Source organism: Thermobia domestica, chromosome 8 (assembly GCF_964235325.1).
Source record: "Thermobia domestica chromosome 8, izTheDome1.hap1.1, whole genome shotgun sequence".
In the NCBI taxonomy this organism is placed as follows: Eukaryota; Metazoa; Arthropoda; class Insecta; order Zygentoma; family Lepismatidae; genus Thermobia; species Thermobia domestica.
The window spans coordinates 247,281,093-247,304,816 of record NC_137461.1 but is presented as its reverse complement, the minus strand read 5'-3'; the positions used below and the strand labels follow the sequence as shown (position 1 = coordinate 247,304,816).

At 35.0% G+C, this 23,724-nt stretch overlaps 1 protein-coding gene across 1 annotated transcript in view; it reads left to right on the top strand.

Moving 5' to 3' along the window:
* The window catches only part of LOC145691993 (protein takeout-like), a gene marked incomplete at its 3' end in the record, with an annotated part of 242,972 nt that overhangs the window by 195,712 nt on the left and 23,536 nt on the right, over positions 1 to 23,724 (top strand). Inside the window, 2 exon segments of the mRNA XM_081767292.1 lie at positions 18,506 to 18,601; positions 20,073 to 20,220. Coding sequence (XP_081623418.1) covers positions 18,506 to 18,601; positions 20,073 to 20,220 — 244 coding nt within the window.

Below are 23,724 nucleotides of genomic sequence, written 5' to 3'. Positions count from 1 at the left end.
TTGTACTTTTAATTTTTTATAATACAATTACGATTTGGAAAAGAAATGTTGCAAGGATCATAAGTCACAGAATACACCAACAGAGAAGTCTGTAGTACAAGTTTCTCAATCTACAGTATATAAACTATCAACCTACCATTATGTTATCCACGCGTTATTGGAGTTTGTGTATAGCAATCACAGTATTTTTAAGCTTCCCTTTAGCGTTTGGAAAACTATGTAAGTATAACGAGAAAGATTTCTTCTTTCTCTACAGAGAATAAAACAAAAGATTAACGTAATTTTTAATGCTAGTAACGCATTTATTCATTACTTTTTGATACTTCCCTTTTGTAGTGAAGGTGTATGAAATATTTATTGGTATATATATGTGTGGTATTGCAGAGTGCATATGCACCGTGTGGATGCCAACTGGAAAATTCCAAAGAAAGGAAAATAGGAATAATGCTATTACTCACTCCTATGTATGGACATCTACCTATTTCTTTGCCAAGTGTTTAATTGTGATTGTCAAACCACAATTTACTTAATTATGGTTTTCGGTATCAACATAGGAGAAATTACTTTTCATCAAAAATGTTGATCTTTAAATTTGTCGTTAAAAACAATGTTGGACGTAGATCGCTTGGCATCCAAGACACCTAGATCATTTAATGATATATTTTTTTTTTTTTAATTTTGAGTTGCTTATTTCTAAATTTTTATGTTTTGATAATAAATTACCAATTACTAGAAGAAAATTATCAGACGTTTAATAAGAAAAACCTTTAATGTTAAATGAATTTAAACTTTTTCATAATAATGACTATATATTTGACGGTTAAATAATTTAAACTTTATCATAACAATATTTATAAATATATGTCTGTATTTTCATTTATTTTCGATAGTGTCTGAAGAAGGATATGCTAGATATCCGAAACAGTTACAAATTATAATTTAAAATAAATTGGGTTTTAAGCTTTGGTCAGTGTCTCTATCCAATAATCAATCGAAATCCATGAATAGTCTTACTAAGAAAAACCTATCGAGAAATATCATACTTTGTCTAAAATTAACATGTAAAAGGAGAATGAAAAAAGGAAAAGGAAGCACAACCATATGATGTAAGATTATATACTCATAATCTTAGTATTTCATGATTTATACTATTTTTGAGGCATTCGAAATCGGAAACTAACGAACAGATACAGTCCTTCTTAACAGTTTAACTCACTGTTGTAATCGTTGGCCATGATAAAGCAAAAATTTGCTTTTGTCCTACTTTATTAGATAACTCTATGATTCAGTGCCCCGTTTTAAAGTGGTAGTGTTAGTTTTCTAGACATCGAAATACCTAAATTACGCACTACTTCCTTTCGTTTTATTCAATTCGTATAACGTGTGAAAATTGGAAAGTAGAACTTGTACCTAATCTGTACTAAATTTCAGTCTATAATAAAATACAAGAAAACATATAAATGGGGAGTAAAATAATAAGAAACACTAAAATTAATGAGCTAAGAGCGTTTTAAATATGGTATTCGTCGAGATGCCTAAGAATTACTCACGTTCACTTTCAAATACAAAACATCGAATGAGTTGAGTTGATTTTGAGTTTAACGTCCCTCTCAGAAGCGAGGCAATATGAAACGGAACCTACCAACTAACATGGAATCCTAACCACATGAGCTCGCGCCGGAAATCGAACCCTGGTTTCTTACTCCAAAGGCATTTACGCTAAGCGCTTAGCCACGAAGAAGCTCAGAAAACATCTAAGTAAGCATCAGTTACAACCGGTATATTTGGAATATGAGAAAATGCTCCAAAGCGTAGTGAATCAGCAGAACACAGTGTAATGATTTATATGAATTAGGAAGATTATTAGTGCACTCTATGCTCATACTTCAAAACTTCATTATATACCAGTATGCATACTATCAATAAATGAAATGCCCTTTTTATCGCAGCTAGAATAGGTTTGTGGAAAATATTTTATCCCTCTTCCCTCCTTCTTAGGATATGCATTTCTGTGAAACTATATATCGAGAAAAGTTTGTAACGTCAGTCCCATGACGACACTGCTGAGCTTTTACTTCAGCTTTAGTGTACACTATTTATCTCAGAGACCCTAGAATTACGAATGGGACACTAATATCGATTGTTTTGATTATTTTTATGTGCCGTCTGTTTTCCATCCCACGCTGCCGATTAAGGATGACTATTGATCCGAATGACATCTAGAGTATCACTATTAATCTCAGCGATGCAAAAAAAATGACTACATACTATTTGCATTCTTTATTATTCTCGATTATTTTTACATATCAGTTCCTAACTTATTGCTAATCTATCCTGCTAATCTACACCAAACAGACAATGATTAAACTTAAGTTAGATTTTGGTCAATTTATGTTTAATTCAATAAAGCGGTCTACCAGAAGTTGACCGTAAATATTTTTTGATTTAATTTTATTTACATAGAAGATATTCCTTTGTCTCCTTAATAAGGACATTTTCTAAAATGCTTGGACATTTCCTCTTATTTTTAATGACAAGATTATGTACCGAGTGTTATCTTTCTAACTTGATGGGCTTATGGGATATTCAATTTCTCCCCTAAATTATTAATAACGTCTTCTTTATATTTCTGGATAGTGCCAACTTGAGATTGATATTTGACGGGTATGCAATTGGTGAAATTTCGTTCGAATATATTAAAACATTGTGATCAAAATTTTGGAAAGAGCCTTATGGATGAACTTGTGCCGAAATATTAATGGAGAATGTACCGTAATCAAATTAATCGATTCATGTTTATAAGTAACGACTTTACGAAGGAACTAATGTATGTAATAATTATACCACCAAACAAAATGATTGATCGTTAACGATGAACGTAACTAAATGTAAACGTAGATCTAAAACGGCCTTAGCAAATGAAAACATTAAACTAAAATGCTTCATAGTGAAATAGGGTTTGCCCAAGTGGGTTCAGCTCGAAGAAAAAAAAAAGTGTTTTCGGGTTGGACCCACCTGGCTTTTTGAACTTGTTATTAGTATATTATTGATATAACTAAGGTGATCACATTGAAAGTGATTTCTATCACATTTGGAACTTCCCTTGAACGAATTAGATTCTTTCACGTTAAGGTAAACAACATTCAACATAAGACCTTTAGAAAATTCTGAACGCACTGAATGAATAATGTTAATCATAAAAATGAGAAAAGTTGAGATAATTATAGAACAAACTAGTGTATGGATTATGCTTGTAGCCTATTTGAAGTAAAAGATGCAATTTTATATTTTAGAAAATACCTTCCGTGAGTACTGTGCTCGCCGACTAGGCGATGCCGAGGGACGTTATCTCTCATACGTTTGACGGAATTAAGACCATAGCTGAAGGTATAACCTGACCAGGATATTAGTGTGGTTTTTCGTGAACGGCGCTAGTGTTGTGTTTACATCAGTTTCTAGGTAAACGCGGTGGAACAGGGGAACGGAGAGCGTCACACTGCAGTGTATCCAACGATTTTCAAAAGTTGCAGTTTACATGTTATAAGTAACCTAATCTGTTTCGCTTAATAAAGAATTCCATAAATTATATAGTTGTTATTGAATGTAGTAATGGTTATTCCTGCAGTAATGTAGATGTATTGTGGATAATGGCATATGCATGGAAATTAACAATTTAAGAACAAGATAGTAAACAAGTGAATTTCTACCGTGTATTAAGCAGATTTTATAAAAAATTGATTACGTTTTATTTGATTTCATTATAAAACAGTAGAAACCTGTAAAACTCACTAATAAGATGTTAATGACTAAAAGATTAATCATGGGTTGGTAGCTTAGATACTTGCGCAACATCTTGTAACTTTAAGTTTAAATCAACTTAAGGCTCGCGATGCTTGTATTTGTTTTAATGTAGGTCTATCGATTGACAACTAAATTATTTTCTTGAGTTGTAGCCAAGAAAGAATTCCGATACATTTCCACTCGAGAACTGTGGAAGTTCTCTTCTTGGTCTATTGGCTAGCATGTGTCTTTGTTGTACGTGGTTCTGTGAGAGCCCAAAAATTAATTTTACAATCTTACACTTCCATTACTCATCTGTCTCCTCTAGCATAAAGAGCATAATCATGGGACGTTAAACTAAAGAAATTTCATTTCATTTTTTCGATGAATGTGAACCCTTTGGGGGAAAAGAAAGTAAAGAAGAAATTTTCCTTAATTTTTTAAAGAGCTACGGGATTGGATAGCTTGTCTTTCGGGATCGCCTTGTAAAACCTGATTACAATGCATCTTTCTTTTAGGATTATTATCGTAACCCAGCCTTTTGGTAAATGTGAAATAAAAGTATCGATAAAACATCAGCGTATGGTTAATGTAAGCATAAATATCATTGGTTCAATACACAATAAATTCACAACTTTTATTTATGAGTATAGAAATTCCCTTTGAACTCCCTCTGAATTTCTTTCAGACCCTAGGTCTCTTGTAACAAAGAATTAACTCTACTATCTGTTTTCATACACACTATAATTTTGAAACTTGGGAGCCTAGTGTTGTCTTTGCGTCTGTAATACAAATCATTTGTCGATTGACTTCAGAAGACTGAGTTTAGCCCGTGAGCATAAGTTACATATAGTTCAAACATATCAGATGTACGGTCTTGTTTAAGAAATCCTGTGTGCACATATGAAATTCAAAGACAAAGGCAATCAATCGTCTTTAAACAGCTGTATTTTTATTTCAAGTGTAACTACTAAACTGTGCTACGTATAGAGGGGATCCTTAAAAAAAATGAACTTACGTACCCATGGGCGGCGATTATGGGGGGCAAAGGGGGGCAGTTGCCCCCTTTTTTTTGAAATTACCCATTAATGTATATAGTTTAATATGGAAATATATAGTTTTGTATGTATTATTGGTTCATAGAATAAAAATGGTGCCATATGTAAGTATAACGAGAAAGATTTCTTCTTTCTCTACAGAGAATAAAACAAAAGATTAACGTAATTTTTAATGCTAGTAACGCATTTATTCATTACTTTTTGATACTTCCCTTTTGTAGTGAAGGTGTATGAAATATTTATTGGTATATATATGTGTGGTATTGCAGAGTGCATATGCACCGTGTGGATGCCAACTGGAAAATTCCAAAGAAAGGAAAATAGGAATAATGCTATTACTCACTCCTATGTATGGACATCTACCTATTTCTTTGCCAAGTGTTTAATTGTGATTGTCAAACCACAATTTACTTAATTATGGTTTTCGGTATCAACATAGGAGAAATTACTTTTCATCAAAAATGTTGATCTTTAAATTTGTCGTTAAAAACAATGTTGGACGTAGATCGCTTGGCATCCAAGACACCTAGATCATTTAATGATATATTTTTTTTTTTTAATTTTGAGTTGCTTATTTCTAAATTTTTATGTTTTGATAATAAATTACCAATTACTAGAAGAAAATTATCAGACGTTTAATAAGAAAAACCTTTAATGTTAAATGAATTTAAACTTTTTCATAATAATGACTATATATTTGACGGTTAAATAATTTAAACTTTATCATAACAATATTTATAAATATATGTCTGTATTTTCATTTATTTTCGATAGTGTCTGAAGAAGGATATGCTAGATATCCGAAACAGTTACAAATTATAATTTAAAATAAATTGGGTTTTAAGCTTTGGTCAGTGTCTCTATCCAATAATCAATCGAAATCCATGAATAGTCTTACTAAGAAAAACCTATCGAGAAATATCATACTTTGTCTAAAATTAACATGTAAAAGGAGAATGAAAAAAGGAAAAGGAAGCACAACCATATGATGTAAGATTATATACTCATAATCTTAGTATTTCATGATTTATACTATTTTTGAGGCATTCGAAATCGGAAACTAACGAACAGATACAGTCCTTCTTAACAGTTTAACTCACTGTTGTAATCGTTGGCCATGATAAAGCAAAAATTTGCTTTTGTCCTACTTTATTAGATAACTCTATGATTCAGTGCCCCGTTTTAAAGTGGTAGTGTTAGTTTTCTAGACATCGAAATACCTAAATTACGCACTACTTCCTTTCGTTTTATTCAATTCGTATAACGTGTGAAAATTGGAAAGTAGAACTTGTACCTAATCTGTACTAAATTTCAGTCTATAATAAAATACAAGAAAACATATAAATGGGGAGTAAAATAATAAGAAACACTAAAATTAATGAGCTAAGAGCGTTTTAAATATGGTATTCGTCGAGATGCCTAAGAATTACTCACGTTCACTTTCAAATACAAAACATCGAATGAGTTGAGTTGATTTTGAGTTTAACGTCCCTCTCAGAAGCGAGGCAATATGAAACGGAACCTACCAACTAACATGGAATCCTAACCACATGAGCTCGCGCCGGAAATCGAACCCTGGTTTCTTACTCCAAAGGCATTTACGCTAAGCGCTTAGCCACGAAGAAGCTCAGAAAACATCTAAGTAAGCATCAGTTACAACCGGTATATTTGGAATATGAGAAAATGCTCCAAAGCGTAGTGAATCAGCAGAACAAAGTGTAATGATTTATATGAATTAGGAAGATTATTAGTGCACTCTATGCTCATACTTCAAAACTTCATTATATACCAGTATGCATACTATCAATAAATGAAATGCCCTTTTTATCGCAGCTAGAATAGGTTTGTGGAAAATATTTTATCCCTCTTCCCTCCTTCTTAGGATATGCATTTCTGTGAAACTATATATCGAGAAAAGTTTGTAACGTCAGTCCCATGACGACACTGCTGAGCTTTTACTTCAGCTTTAGTGTACACTATTTATCTCAGAGACCCTAGAATTACGAATGGGACACTAATATCGATTGTTTTGATTATTTTTATGTGCCATCTGTTTTCCACCCCACGCTGCCGATTAAGGATGACTATTGATCCGAATGACATCTAGAGTATCACTATTAATCTCAACAATGCAAAAAAAAAAATGACTAGATACTATTTGCATTCTTTATTATTCTCGATTATTTTTACATGTCAGTTCCTAACTTATTGCTAATCTATCCTGCTAATCTACACCAAACAGACAATGATTAAACTTAAGTTAGATTTTGGTCAATTTATGTTTAATTCAATAAAGCGGTCTACCAGAAGTTGACCGTAAATATTTTTTGATTTAATTTTATTTACATAGAAGATATTCCTTTGTCTCCTTAATAAGGACATTTTCTAAAATGCTTGGACATTTCCTCTTATTTTTAATGACAAGATTATGTACCGAGTGTTATCTTTCTAACTTGATGGGCTTATGGGATATTCAATTTCTCCCCTAAATTATTAATAACGTCTTCTTTATATTTCTGGATAGTGCCAACTTGAGATTGATATTTGACGGGTATGCAATTGGTGAAATTTCGTTCGAATATATTAAAACATTGTGATCAAAATTTTGGAAAGAGCCTTATGGATGAACTTGTGCCGAAATATTAATGGAGAATGTACCGTAATCAAATTAATCGATTCATGTTTATAAGTAACGACTTTACGAAGGAACTAATGTATGTAATAATTATACCACCAAACAAAATGATTGATCGTTAACGATGAACGTAACTAAATGTAAACGTAGATCTAAAACGGCCTTAGCAAATGAAAACATTAAACTAAAATGCTTCATAGTGAAATAGGGTTTGCCCAAGTGGGTTCAGCTCGAAGAAAAAAAAAAGTGTTTTCGGGTTGGACCCACCTGGCTTTTTGAACTTGTTATTAGTATATTATTGATATAACTAAGGTGATCACATTGAAAGTGATTTCTATCACATTTGGAACTTCCCTTGAACGAATTAGATTCTTTCACGTTAAGGTAAACAACATTCAACATAAGACCTTTAGAAAATTCTGAACGCACTGAATGAATAATGTTAATCATAAAAATGAGAAAAGTTGAGATAATTATAGAACAAACTAGTGTATGGATTATGCTTGTAGCCTATTTGAAGTAAAAGATGCAATTTTATATTTTAGAAAATACCTTCCGTGAGTACTGTGCTCGCCGACTAGGCGATGCCGAGGGACGTTATCTCTCATACGTTTGACGGAATTAAGACCATAGCTGAAGGTATAACCTGACCAGGATATTAGTGTGGTTTTTCGTGAACGGCGCTAGTGTTGTGTTTACATCAGTTTCTAGGTAAACGCGGTGGAACAGGGGAACGGAGAGCGTCACACTGCAGTGTATCCAACGATTTTCAAAAGTTGCAGTTTACATGTTATAAGTAACCTAATCTGTTTCGCTTAATAAAGAATTCCATAAATTATATAGTTGTTATTGAATGTAGTAATGGTTATTCCTGCAGTAATGTAGATGTATTGTGGATAATGGCATATGCATGGAAATTAACAATTTAAGAACAAGATAGTAAACAAGTGAATTTCTACCGTGTATTAAGCAGATTTTATAAAAAATTGATTACGTTTTATTTGATTTCATTATAAAACAGTAGAAACCTGTAAAACTCACTAATAAGATGTTAATGACTAAAAGATTAATCATGGGTTGGTAGCTTAGATACTTGCGCAACATCTTGTAACTTTAAGTTTAAATCAACTTAAGGCTCGCGATGCTTGTATTTGTTTTAATGTAGGTCTATCGATTGACAACTAAATTATTTTCTTGAGTTGTAGCCAAGAAAGAATTCCGATACATTTCCACTCGAGAACTGTGGAAGTTCTCTTCTTGGTCTATTGGCTAGCATGTGTCTTTGTTGTACGTGGTTCTGTGAGAGCCCAAAAATTAATTTTACAATCTTACACTTCCATTACTCATCTGTCTCCTCTAGCATAAAGAGCATAATCATGGGACGTTAAACTAAAGAAATTTCATTTCATTTTTTCGATGAATGTGAACCCTTTGGGGGAAAAGAAAGTAAAGAAGAAATTTTCCTTAATTTTTTAAAGAGCTACGGGATTGGATAGCTTGTCTTTCGGGATCGCCTTGTAAAACCTGATTACAATGCATCTTTCTTTTAGGATTATTATCGTAACCCAGCCTTTTGGTAAATGTGAAATAAAAGTATCGATAAAACATCAGCGTATATGGGTGGCGATTATGGGGGGCAAAGGGGGGCAGTTGCCCCCTTTTTTTGAAATTACCCATTAATGTATATAGTTTAATATGGAAATATATAGTTTTGTATGTATTATTGGTTCATAGAATAAAAATGGTGCCATAAAATATTTGTCGTTCCCTGAGTAGGTATTGGTTGTCTTCCCGTGGAATGAATAAAGCTACAGGAATTGCGTTTGAATTGCCACTAAAATGGCCCAAAAATTAACCTATTGGAGCGCCACAATTCGAGCGTACTTCCATTTCTTCTTGCAAGGGCTCGATATGATAGTCAGCCGCTCTGCAACTAATTGAGATAACATTTTGCAAGAAAAGAAGTCCTTCAGAAGTTATTCTTTGATTGCACAAAAATCGACAGTTCCTAAAATGTATTTTCTTCTTTCTAATAATAAGGAATATTTTGATTTGCTTTTTTTCAGTCTAACATCCCGTTCAGCAGCGAAGTTATATGAGACGTAGAGTTAATGATCAACGTGGAGTCCAAACCACGTGAGCTCCCCCGAACCGACCCCGGATCTCCCACATTAAAGGCGTGTACGCTAATCACTTAGCCACGAAGGAGCTCAGTGAGGAATATTAATTTTGCAGTGTAATATACGAGTTTAGGGGTGTACATTTACAGTTTTGTATATACAATTAAATTTAATGAATGCAGCATAATTCTAGGTTTTAGGATTATTTTGTATAACTGAAATGTGGAGTGACTAAGTATTGCTGAGTTTTGATATATTCCAAGAAAGTGAAAACTGTACTTAATGGTAGCGAACATGTTTCGGGAAGCTGCAAAAGTATTTCTTTAAATGTCGTAGCATATGCTTGCAGTATTTACTGTCATTCTAAGAGTAATAACACATATAATAGCGTGCGTGGAATTAAAAATATAAGTTGTTCATTAATTTCCAGTTTCAATATAACTTCTGCAAAACTAGCCTCATTATTCATTACTATGATGATTTGATTAATATTATCCTTTCTGTTTATTTGTTTTGCAAATTTGTTATTAAATAGGACCCTAATCTGATCCCGCAATTTTCCAGACAGATATTCATGAGCAAGGAATATAATCTCTTCTTACACCTTCGTTGTTTAAGAGTACAAAGGGCTAGTATCTACGTGTGTTGCTCTTGTCAATTTACTTAATAAATATGAAACAAGATATATGGTATTTTAACTGAAAAATACAGTATCCTAATAGTTATACAACCTTTCGTCAAACAGTGTTACAAGCAACCAGGAAAACTAACATTAATATCAAATATTCAGATCATGTCTTGGCCCCCCCCACTTTTAACGTCCAAACGCCGCCACTGTACGTACCTAACATTGGCGCTCATCTTCTTCTTCATGATTTGATGTAAGAAGCGGCCGCATGATTTCCGGTCAATTGTTTCATCGCCGGTATCTTTGGGCAATGAGATGGCAGTGGAAGACAAACTTCGTTCTTCTAACTTGATATTTTGAAAAACTTACGCAAGTGGTTTTGTTACTTAAATACATATATATTCACTCTAATCAATTTCAAAAGTACCATTAACTTTATAATAACGTAATGAATGTAAGAGTTACCATGAAAATGTATTTTGTATTTCTTTTTTAATATGAAATTCATTTTTTTTCTGAATTTTACTGGAGCTATAAGAAATCAAACCATGCTAAATAATGACAGGTTAGATATCAGAGAAAGTTATCTTTATCTACCATCTTAATTAGGGGCGGATTCAAATCTCCTTCGGAGGCGGTTAGATTATCAGTTTCTCTGTCACCAGTCTTTTGCAGCACATCCGAAAATGATCTCAATGCAAATTTGTTACTGAAGGTACTGTCAATCGATCGATCACATGGTCCAAATTGGTAGCAATTTTGAAGACGCCTTATCTCAAAACTACACAATAAAAATTGCTCTAACAATGAAAGCGCAGTTGCCAAAGTATAACTTTGATTCAGAGATGAACTTCGAGGTTTTGTTAACAGATGAAGTAGGCAATCCTTACACTCTAATGCTACGAAGTTCTCAGTGTTCCTTTGTACAACACTGAGGTCAGTTTATTCGCAAACTTTTGCCAAATTAATATGGAGGGTGTATGTACTTTTTTTTTGCTGCCCCTTAAAATGTTCTGAAAATAACTTATATAACTTTTGAAATTGTGTTTGCCTTAACTTGAACATGTGCGTGAAGTGGTTTATTATGAACAGGGCAAAAACAACTGTGATAGATTAATTACAAGTAATCCGGTTAGAAACACTGTTGTTCGTATTTTAGTTCCAAAATCGGCCGCCCGTACTCGTTCGATGGTCAGGTAATACTACTACAAAATATGTAAATACATTAGTAAAACTATTAATATAATTTCTTATCTTTGATCGTAAAACAAGTATTTTTCAGTAAAATTTGGTTTTCCTACAACAACAGTTTAGTTCAGTCATATGTTGCTATTTTTCAAATAAGTATTTTGGAGAATCAACACCAGCAATAGCAAAAAAATTTTTGTCATATTTAAGAAGCTTAATCTTGGGAGTTTCGAAGACTACGTAACGCTTACTATATCAAGTGCTGAATTCAAACTTCCATACTAGTGGAAATTTCGATATACAGTAACGAAAGCTGCATTTTCGGAAGAAAACCCGTCGTGAACGAAATGCTCGAGAAATTCCCGTAATTGAACGTACAAAGCATGGGAAGTAAATACTTCAAGAATAAAACTATTTATTTTACGCTAGATATATAATTTCATTTAAGACATTTTTAAACATTTACTTTATAAAATATGATTATATTTGTGTTGTTTTAAATTAATGTTTGGGAAAGAACCGTCTTGCAACAAGTGTTCATGAAATTCCCGTAATTGAATGCACAAAGTATCAAACGTGAACGTCAATAATACAACCATCTATTTTACGATGGAAAAGGTTTATTTCAGAAAAGACATTTTGAAAATGTATTTTGTAAAACATGAATTATATCTTTTTTAAATTAATATAGAGCTATTTGGTATTCATATTTGGCAATGACACTGAGGATCCTGGGATGACTCGATCAACATCTGTTCATTTATCTGCCTGTACCACACACACTACAGGATACAACTTTCGGTCTTTTAAGTTGAAATGTTCAGAGTACAAGCATGAGACACTAAATTTTCTTTATAGATTTTGGCGGCATACCAAAGTTAAAATTTCAAAATGGCTACCATTTATCTAAATCGGGTATCGCACGCTACAGGATGCAATTTCCGGATCTTTAAGTTGAAATTCTGAGGGTAGAAGCATGAGACAATCTAAATTTGCTGTATAGATTTTCTCGGCAATCCAGTGTAAAATTTTAAAATGGGGGCCATTTTCTCAAAACAGCAGTGAATAGAAAATTGTTGCAAGTTGTTTTTCTTATTTTCATTTGTCTTCCTCGCATAGTCCTCTCTCCTATCCCTCCGCCCTTGTGGTGATGACGCAACTGTCATGGGCCCTGCAAAAAGGTCTGTTCCATTGTTCTTTCCTTTGCTCCAATTTCTCTTCTCCTTCTCCCAGGCGGGCGGCTCACTGGTAGTGTTCACCTCTGGTGCTTAGGGTCCCGGGTTCGATCCCATCCCCCGCCTAGTGAACTTTGTGGTGGACAAACACCGTGTGCGTGGGTTTTCTCGGGGTTCTCCCGTTTCCTGCCACTTTCATCATTCCACCATTTCATTCATCACTCACCTCACCGTCTCCTTTAGCCTAACCGGCATATCCGTGGGACGCAAAACTCAAAGATTTCATTTCATTTTTTTCCTTGTCCCAGGTTATTTCACGCTCCAGATTATTTCATTCCATGTTGTCTTATATTAACGTGGCAACGTTGCCTTTTCTTTATTATTTGGTGCTATACCAAGGTCGAGATTAAACGGTTGCTCCGATTACGAAAATTCCACCATTTTAGATTGATAGCTCACAGTTGGTAATCAAAATGCTCTCTTATCAAGGTACTTTTGCCTATGGCAAGGTACTTTTGACTCTCTCGGTATATTAAAATATTTTAGTATTTAGCACATATAATACAAAATTAATGAACAGTTCGAATTATAAATATGATACGTAAGACATTTTACCCCTTATATCTTAAAGCAAATTGATTAATACAACGAATTATATGTCCAATATTAATGTGCAACTACCTGAAATTCGCCAAAACAATAGTAGCAAAATACGGATTTTCTTGTCTTCTTTAATGGTCATGTTGTTTAATTTTTTTATTGAGCATATTTGAGTACGTTCTTTATTTTTATTGCAATAGCTTCAAATTGTTCTAAATTAAATTTACAATATAAAGTATTCGCCATAAGTATTGAAAAAATCGTTTTATATACAAACATTTGCAATACTGGAAAGATGTAACTTAAAAAGTTTTAAAATATAAACATCGAAATAATTTTACTACATTTTATGGTTATTCTAGATATGAATAATCTTTGAAACGGCAACAAAAATGCTCTTTTCTCTCTTTTCTCCGTCTGAGGCAAGGATCTTACAAAATAGAGGATCAGCCCTTAGAATAAAATCTTGAATCCATACGTCACAGTTTCTCCACCCCTACTCTGTCCACTCCCGCCAATAGGATCGCAATGTTTTGAGCCAACAATCATGGCGGAAACGAAAGTAGCCAATCAGAAGATGGTGGAAACGAGAGGAACCAAACAGACGTGCCTATTCTCGGTTGTTTTTTGGCTTCATCGATTTAATAGGATTAAGATACGTATGAGAAGATCCTCCATTTATGACATCCTTGGTCTGAGGCATATTTTTAAATCACGCTCGATCCTAGTCATTGGTTCTGATTGGATGAAGTTGTCCGTTTCTCGCCACGTAGCGTACATATAGGAGAAGTCAAACGTTTGCTGTTGTCGGTCCTAATGGCCAAGCATGCTAGCGCTATAGGCTAGTAATGATTGTCACTTTTGGATTGGGTTTTAACCCGACACATGCAAGTTTCTTAAAACACAGTTTTAATTTTCATAACACTTTTGTCATTAAAATAAAATACAAAATAACACTCATTCGACCTTGTACGTAATATAGCTATAATACAAAGAAAGTAATTTACTAGGCCACGAAAACATAGCTGAGCGAGAAGGAGCGAACGAAGGGGGTTAGAGACCCCGCAAGCCTCGTTTAGTTTCACCTTTACCCCCATCATAATACCATATGGCATTACGTCAAACTCGGCTGGTCCATCTTCGGACCTCACCCGCTTCCTTCTGAACAAATTGCATATTTTTTAAGGTAACGCTTGAAAAAATATGTACCTCATATTCTTATGAAATATAACTCATAATTATAATATATAATTATATTATAATATATAATTAGGATCTACATTTTTTTATTTTTAGCAACGCACAAAGTGACAATTTTCTTCTATTACTATAATACACAATACATACTCCAGGAGGTTTGCACAATCGCAAAATGCAGCGAATCAGAAACGTGTATTCAGTTCTTATGACTAGGTTTGAGCGTGAAAAAAATATATTCACCTGAAAGATGGGATATAGTGGAGAAAACATGGTTCCTGTTTGTAAATTGAACGGGTTAACAAAGCGTGCAAACGATCGTTACAAGATTAGCTGAGATCAAAGTGTATCGAAGATTCTTAACCTACGGTAAGTGACATCCTAGTAAAAAGAAAATATTTGTGATCATGAGCTGATAGTTTAATCAGATTTACCTTTCTGTAATCTGCTAAATCAAGCTTATAGAAGCGTACGCAAGGATAATTACAGTACTTTAATATCGATTCTAAAATAGAGGCTGTACATTATAAAGTAAATATGTCAATATCTTTTAACTTATTCAGTAATGAATTATGCTTAAAGTAGGAAAGTAAAGTTTGCACTTTTCTCGTTTAAGGTGAGTATATTTTCTTTCTCTCGGTACACACATTCCTGACAAACGAGTTATTTCCGTACTTTAACCAAAGTCTCTTAGCTCCAATGTCACTATCTTTGCTACTGGCTCTATTAAGGGCGAAGACAGGGACAGAATCCACTCGCAAATACTCAACTAAAACTCATATTGTTGCTCTTTGATCTTGTACATCAATAAATAATATTCAGCTCGTCTAACAAGGCAGGGTAGCTAGGTGTAACACGCCAATTGTGATATGATTGCACAGACATAAAGAACATCAAAAAAGAAGCGACACGTATTTTTTATATCGGTCAAAAACGCATTGAGAGAATCAAATTGGGACATAAATGTAGGGGTCTAGGTCAAAACCCCCACAGCCAAAACCCCCACACTCAAGAAATGTCAAAACGCCCACACGATCGGTCATAACTCCCACACAAATGGACAAATCCCCAAACGCACGAACGGTCAAAACCCCCACACTCAAGAAATGTCAAAACGCCCACACGATCGGTCATAACCCGCACACAAATGGACAAATCCCCCAAACGCACGAACGGTCAAAACCCCCACAGCCAAAACCCCCACATTCAAGAAATGTCAAAACGCCCACACGATCGGTCAAAACTCCCACACAAATGGACAAAACTCCCACACATAGCAACGGTCACAATCTCCACATAAATGGACAAAACTCCCACACAAATGGACAAAACTCCCACACAATCGGACAAATCCCCCACACTCTGAAAATACCGTGATTGCACGTCTTTGTTGCGGCTCTTTTCGACGCCCACTTCAGTGTTTCTGTCATTACAAAACAGTAAAAGAAGAATAGTTTCAACATCGGTTTAAGTGAAATAAAAAATGTTATTAAAAAGTACAAGGGCAAGACATACAACCAGGATCATTTCAGAGTGTGGGAGATTTGAGCGATTGTGTGGGAGTTTTGTCCATTTGTGTGGGGGTTTTGTCCATTTATGTGGGGATTGTGACCGTTGCTATGTGTGGCTGTTTTGTCCATTTGTGTGGGGGTTATGACCGTTGGAGGTTATGACCGATTACCAGTGTGGGGGTTTTGGCTGTGGGGGTTATGACCGTTCGTGTATTTGGGGGATTTGTCCATTTGTGTGGGGGTTATGACCGATCGTGTGGGCGTTTTGACATTTCTTGAGTGTGGGAGTTTTGGCTGTGGGGGTTATGACCGTTCGTGTGTTTGGGAGATTTGTCCATTTGCGTGGGGGTTATGACCGTTTGTGTGGGCGTTTTGACATTTCTTGAGTATGGGGGTTTTGGCTGTGGGGGTTTTGACCGGTTCCCAAATATAGGGGCAAATTGAGATTATGTTGAATATAGCGAGAATGAGAAGATATATCGGAAAAGGTTAAATTTACGAAATACTACCCATAGTCGACGCAATACAATAAGGTAGAGCGCACTCATGTGAAGAAAGTAGAACATCTAAAAATGGACCAATCATGTGTACAACGTCGTCACAATGTGCTATGGAAATAAACGAAAATTGTGGCAATTAAGAGGAAGAAAGAAGAAACGAAAACGGAAAATACGTGTTTTTGCTTTGGGTGCATACGTCACCCGTATGCGGAAGAGACGCAGATTCATCTCAATGCACGAAGATGGGAGAACAACCCAGGAAGGATGCAAACGCCGTTTGTATACGCAGTCAGCGAGACAGTACTGAGCAGTGGGCATATTGCACATAATTCTCGCTAGATTCCAAATAATCTCATTCTGACCCCATTTTTATGTCCCAATTTCACCCTTTCAATGCGCTTGTTAGCCGACATAAAAAATACGTGTTTTTCGATGTTCCCTATGTCTGTGCAATCTTATCACAATCGATGTGTTGCACCGAGGTGCCCTGCCTTATAAGGAATATTATAATAAATTGAAACCTCGATATTCCACCTGTACATGTATATTTGACAAAAGATTTAAAAAAAACTAATAGTAATAAAAAATTGCGATATTGTGTCTAACTTTTAAGAAAGATTTGTAATTTAACCTTTGTAAGCATTGGGAACATAACCAATATGTATATTATTGTTACTTAATAAATCAGCAATACAAACTTTACTGCTTGAAGCCTCCAATAGTGACATTAGTACACGCAATTCTTGTCGCTATTCGAAATTCTGATGCTTTAGATTATGACCTATACTAATTCATTGATATATACAAACAGTATAATTGTCTGAACACAATAAGCATAGGTAATAAATGGTGTTCTTAATTCTAATTGTAAATGTATGTTTCATTATTCTCTTTATTTTCTTTTTAGTTTTTCCACACAGTTGTTTTAAATGAAGGGATTGGAACTGCTTGCTTTCTTCCAGTTTTACTTGCATTTAAACTTCATAAATTAGTGGCGGTTCTTGTGGGGCGTCACATGAACACAATATACGCACTAATACTTGTGAAATTAAAATTAATGAAATCTCTTGCTTCACATCTCCGATATTTTCTTGATGATAAGGGAAAAGGAGTAATAAATGAAAATTGTTGATAATGAATGTTATGAATTAATTGTTAAACTCAGAACGTAGGAGTAAACAGAAAACACACGAAATACAAGAAAAGTCACTGAGACAATGCTATTCACTGCAAAATTGAATACCGGGAATTGATCCACGGTCTGTCGTTCCAGAGGTTAGCTCTCTACCATCTTTCTCTTCTTTAGAATATCTTACTCTAGTTCAACGGTCTTTCAAGCTAGATACGATCTCGAATACAGAAGCATTAAAAAGCAAACGTGCTCTTCAGATGAGGTCGAAGCCCAATGCATTGCGCCTCGTAATCTAAAGGCGAACGCCCAAGAGCTCTCCGATACTGTCAGAGGTAACTACTACGCAAGCACGCCCCTTGCGCATAACCATTAAGGTAGAAGGTGAATTTTCGTCTATTAGCTTGTAAAAATTAAATGAACTATTTCAGTTTAATATTCCACAATTACATCCTTTAGGGTAAGGTAGACGATGATTAAGGTAAGTGAGTGATGATGTAAGAATTTGTGGAATAAAAGAACTGGGAGGAAACAAGACTACCCCGAGGAAACCCATGGAGATGATGTTGTCCACCACAAAATTAGTTGGGAGAAGATCAAACCAGTGACCCTAATTGTAGACTGTAGCAAAAAGTATAATTTTTACTGATATGACTTCCCTGAAGGACCGCCACGACTATGGGTACTATCTTTGAACAAGCAGAGTATATTCTTGAAGAAAGTACAGTTTTGGTGACCATGCAAACAGTAAACCGCGTTATTACATTATGCATAAGTACAATTTTCTTTGCACTAATATGAATCTCACATAATATATTTTGTAATGATTTACGTAACAGCTAAATCAAGATTCATGTTCTGCCAAGAAGTGATTTGAATATGTATCTTGTATTTGACCTCTAATGTGTGTAGAAAATTGTTTACCTGCATTTAATATTGTAACTATAAATTTTAATTTTTCCTACTTTTTATTTTACTTACCAGCTGATTATGTGACGGTTTGCCATCGCAATGATCCAGATATAGAAAACTGTATGAAAAACGCAACAGAAGAGTTTTTGAATGTAGCTAGATATGAAGGTAAAGCATGATTATAGTTAAATTACACTATAGATTAACTGAAATACCATTCTTAGCATTAGGGTTTATTTGGAAGTAAACGCCTGTAGATGTATCACCATTCATCCCAGCGACCACGAAAACTATTGATTTTTCTCTTATATTCCTCCTTTTGGATTAGTTTTACATGTCTCGGTAACCCCCCGGATGTGAACTCCGCCCTATAGATGAATGGGGTGAATTTCGAAGTTTAATGCGATCGGAGTTTCATCATTGATCTCAGCGATGTCGTAAACTATGAATTCGACACTAATATCGGTCATTTTCTACTACTGTTACACGTCCCGGTAAACGCTCCCCACCCTGCGAGCCCCTGGTTTGGAGTTTTGACAAAAAAAACTCTTATTCTTGGGCTGGGGCCTGAAACAATGTATCCGTGACCCACATTTGGTAACTCTTGGTCCACAGTCTGGTCTTCAGGCCGCACACAGACAGACACAAGACAAACAAACTAACTCTTTAATTAATATACATACTAGATTAGACGAGTTTTTATAATTCTTATTTTGTAAATCTCTTATTTTACTTAGTTCATTCATTTATTTCCTGATTTTTTAATTATGGAATGCAAAGTACATAGAAAAGAGGAAAACGTGAAATGTCAAATTCCATGTTATACTTTTATACACTTTAGGCTGAATAAGACCATTAACAGAAATTAATGGCTGTGCAAGAATTATCGAATAAGAATGTAGATTAGAGAAACCAGGAAAGTCCCGAGGACACACCTATACGATACGAACCACCAAAAACTCATTAACTCTATGATCCAACCAAAAATAGATTTGAATCCATCGTATTAACTTTCAATAATTTTCTTCATTGTAGCTCAAGATACGGATTAGGATAGCTTAAATAATCTTTTAAACTTTTGACAAATACAATACACTTGAGCAATATGAATGTAGATTCTTACACCCGCTAATTTAAATTGTTAATGCATGTAACTATTTTAAGATCATAGTGCTGGTTTTAACGTTTATTTGCTAAGAGTAAAGAAATACAAACCAATGAGGAGAAGAACAATGTAATTAGATGGAGGAAGATAAACTAGTTGGAACATTGATTGAGGAGATGCTGTATTATGAAGAACGTGTTATAAGATATGGCGGCAGGTAAATTGAGGGAGGTGAGAACGAGGCCGCAGTTCATGCACATACAATTCCTACGTGAAGAGTAAGCTGGAAACTTAAGTACATGGAAGTTCAGCAGTTTCAATAACTTTGCTGCCAGTAATGGCAAAATTTCCTGTAATATTGAGATGTTTCTTAGGGGAAGGATTACCAGTGGAAAACACACTTTTTTTTTTTTTTAGAAATATAAATCCAAATGTATGTTCACTAGTTGGTCTTTATTTTAGTTTTGCTAAAGATATGAAGTTTACATTTGAGAATTGATTGATTTACTGTATATTTTTCCTTCTTCTTTCTAGGAATTCCAGAGTTTGGAATACCTCCTATCGAACCATTAGAACTACCTGAGTTGGAACTTAAGCAAGGATCTGGGGCATTAAGTGTGCGCTTTCTCTACACGAATGCAAAAATTGTTGGCCTTTCAAACCTTAAAGTACAATCCGTGAAGTTAGTTCAACATACTGCATGTATAACTGCAATCTAGATGTATTTTGATCTTAAAAGCTAGAAATTGCTACAAAAGAATGGCGACAAAAGTGTCCATTTTTAAATAGTTAATCAACTAATTTTTGATCGTATATATAGTGTCTAAAAGGCCCCCATAGGCTAACTCTGTTATTATCAGAGTTACAACAAAATGTAAGAGGGAAAACCATATATGATGATGTTTTCCATATATGATGTTTTCAATCTAAAGTGAAGGAATGTTTTAAATCGAACGAGCTGAATGAGCTGTATCATCTAGACGCGCCCAATGAAAAATGAAAAGGCAACGTTGCCATTTACCTTTACCCACAACATAAGTGAATGTAGTTACTGTCTTTTTCGCTAACGTGACACTTGCCAGCCCCCATTTCCAACAGTGACTTCATTTACTTATGTTGTGGGTCCAGGAAAACGGCAACGTTGCATTTTCATTTAACATTGGGCCTCATAAAGAGTGCACCGCCCAAACGTTTCGTCCAATTTAAAAACTTCCTTCACTTTAGATTGAAAACATCATATTTTGATACGGTTTTCCCACTCACATTTTGTTGTAACTCTTATAAAAATGAAAATTCAGTATATTTACTCATATAATTTACACGAATTAGACATCTTTAAAATTATTGAGTCCACATAATGTGCCTTCCTGTCAGAACGGCATGGCACCTCCTCAGGTTGAGGATTCAGAAGAAGGCGTCTAGATACGAGGGGGAACCCAAAAGAAACCGGATTGAAAGAGCGCTGCGTAGTAGAGAGTTCCTAGGCGTAGTAGAGAGTTCTTCTGCTAGGTGGGTCTAGTAGAGACCTTCCCATATCAGTTGGCCAAGCGGCGTCTGCGTAGGAGGTTAACGTTTAATCGTATTATTGTTTTTCTCAACTGTTCTCGTTTGCCGCCTGCGAAATTGTTATGGAAGATTCAAAGGAACAAGGAGTGTGTTTGCATCCTACTTGGAAAATCGGAATCGAAAAGTTACCAAATGCTTCAACAGGCTTTCAAGAAGGATACTATGAACCGCACACAATTTTTGAGTGGTTTGAGCACTTTAAGTGTCGTGAGATGAGAGTGGAAGATCATGCTCGTCCTGGGTGCTCTTTATCATTTCGAAACGACGAAAATATCGAAGAAATCTGCCCCAAAATGAGCGAGGATCGTCGTTTCATGATCGATGATATTTCAAAACAGGCAGGAGTGAGTTGGAGCTCGAGCCAGCTTGGGGTTTTGCAAATGAGGCATGTAGCCGCTAAGTTTGTTTCTCGCCTACTCACACAGGATCAAATCATTCGTCTGAAATTGAGCCAGGACTTGAAACATCAAATTCATCATCCAAACTTTTTGACCAACATGATGATATTTTCCGAGAATTAAACAAAATCTAAAAGGAAAATGTTTTGATGGTGTAGACGCTGTAAAAAGAACTTGGCAGAGCGCATTGGACGATATAAAAGTTGCAAAGTTCCAGAGGTGCTTCACACAGCAGGAAAGAAGATGGGAGAAATGAATCGCATTCAGTGGAGAGTATTTTGAAGGACACTGAAAGAATTTTGTAAAAAAAATGTAATAGATAATTCTTTCTAGAACGAAATTCCGGTTTATTTTGGATCCTCCGTCGTATAGAGGTTAGCTGTGGATATACTGAATAAGCAGTCACGGACAGACGACAAGGAGTAACCTCCAGCTTGGGGGTTTGGGTGAGGGTAACAACCTCATCCTGTGAAAAAGCAAGGACGGCACCAGAAACATTTGATGGGGTGGGCGGAAAGATGCGGACCTAGTTGCTGGGAGTCCGGACAATGAAAATTAGAACTGGGCAATGTAGACATTTTTTTTTTTTTTTTTTTGCAATACATAAGTTTCAATTTTTACACTCTTTAGTTAATTCTTTTACGGAAAGAAAAATAAAAATCCCCAATTATGAACAGGATTTTTCGTTCACAAACGAATATATGCCAGCAATTAAGCTGGTTGACTTTGTTACTGACAAACTTTCTTTTATTACTCTTAATGGTCGGTGGTGCGATATTATTGTTTTAAACGTACATGCTCCAGTGGAACGGATATTTGACCAACTCCCGCGATACCATATGATAGTTCTATTAGGGGATTTTAATGCGAAGGTAGTACGAGAGGATATTTTTAAACCAATTATAGGTAACGAAAGTCTGTATAAGGAAAGTAATAACAACGTGTTAGACTCGTTACCTTTGCAACATCCAGAAATCTAATCGTGAAGAGTACAAAATTCCAACATAGCGACGTTCATAAATACACTTGGATATCACCAGACGGAAAAGCACATAATCAAATTGATCACGTTTTAGTAGATAGAACAAGGCAATTTAGCATAATTTATGTCCGGTCGTTTAGAGGGGCTGATTGTGACACTGATCACTACCTGGTAGCAGCGACAATAAGAGAGAAATTATTGCTGAATAAAGGACATATTCAATGTCCGAAAACGGAGAGATTTAATTTTAAAAAAGTTAGAAGAGAGCCAGGTAACAGAGGAATACCATATTTAAGTTTCGAATAGATTCTCGGTTTTAGAATATTCGGAGTGCACTAGTGCTGAGGATACTTGAACTGAAATTAGAGATAGCATTAACATTTCAGCAAAAGAAGCATTAGAACACGCGCAAATATGTAGGAACAAACCATGATTCGACTACGAACGCATTAAACTGGCAAAAAAAAGAAAACAAGGAAAATTACATTGGTTACAAAATGAAATACCTACACAAAATTTTGCAGACATCACGCGGGAAACTTCCAAACATTTTTAGAACAAAGAAACGTGATCTTGCGAAAGCTAAAATTAAGGAACTTGAAGAAAATAGTAAAAATAAAATCATTCGGGACATGTATAAAGGGATCAACGAATTTAAGGAAGGCTATCAACGTCGTGCCTATATATTAAGAAAACTGACGGAACAGTTCTCACTCATACGCACACCATCTTAAACAAATGGAAAGATTTTTTGATGATTTGCTGAACGCGCAACTAAAAACTAATGTGCATGGAGAAAAGGCGATACACACCGCAGATACGTATATTGTGGAACCCAACCGAATAGAAGTAAACCGCTATAAAGAAATTAAAGTAATACAATTCTCCGGGTGCTAGACGAAATTCAGACTGATTTAATTTTAGCTGGTAGCAAAAAATTGAGAAACAAGATAAACAAACTTCCCTCACTTTCTCTGGAACAAGGAAGTATTGCCACAAGAGTGGAAAGAATCAATCATTGTTCCAATTCACAAGAAAGGCGACAAAACTGACTGTAATAATTATCGAAACATTTATCTTGTGTCAACATCCTATAAAATCCTTTCAAATATTCTGTTAGTAAGATTGACCCCATACGTAGAAGAAATCATTGGAGACTATCAGTACGGATTTAGACGAAATCGATCAACTATCGGCCAAATATTTACCATTCGACAAATACTCGAAAGGAAGTGGGAAT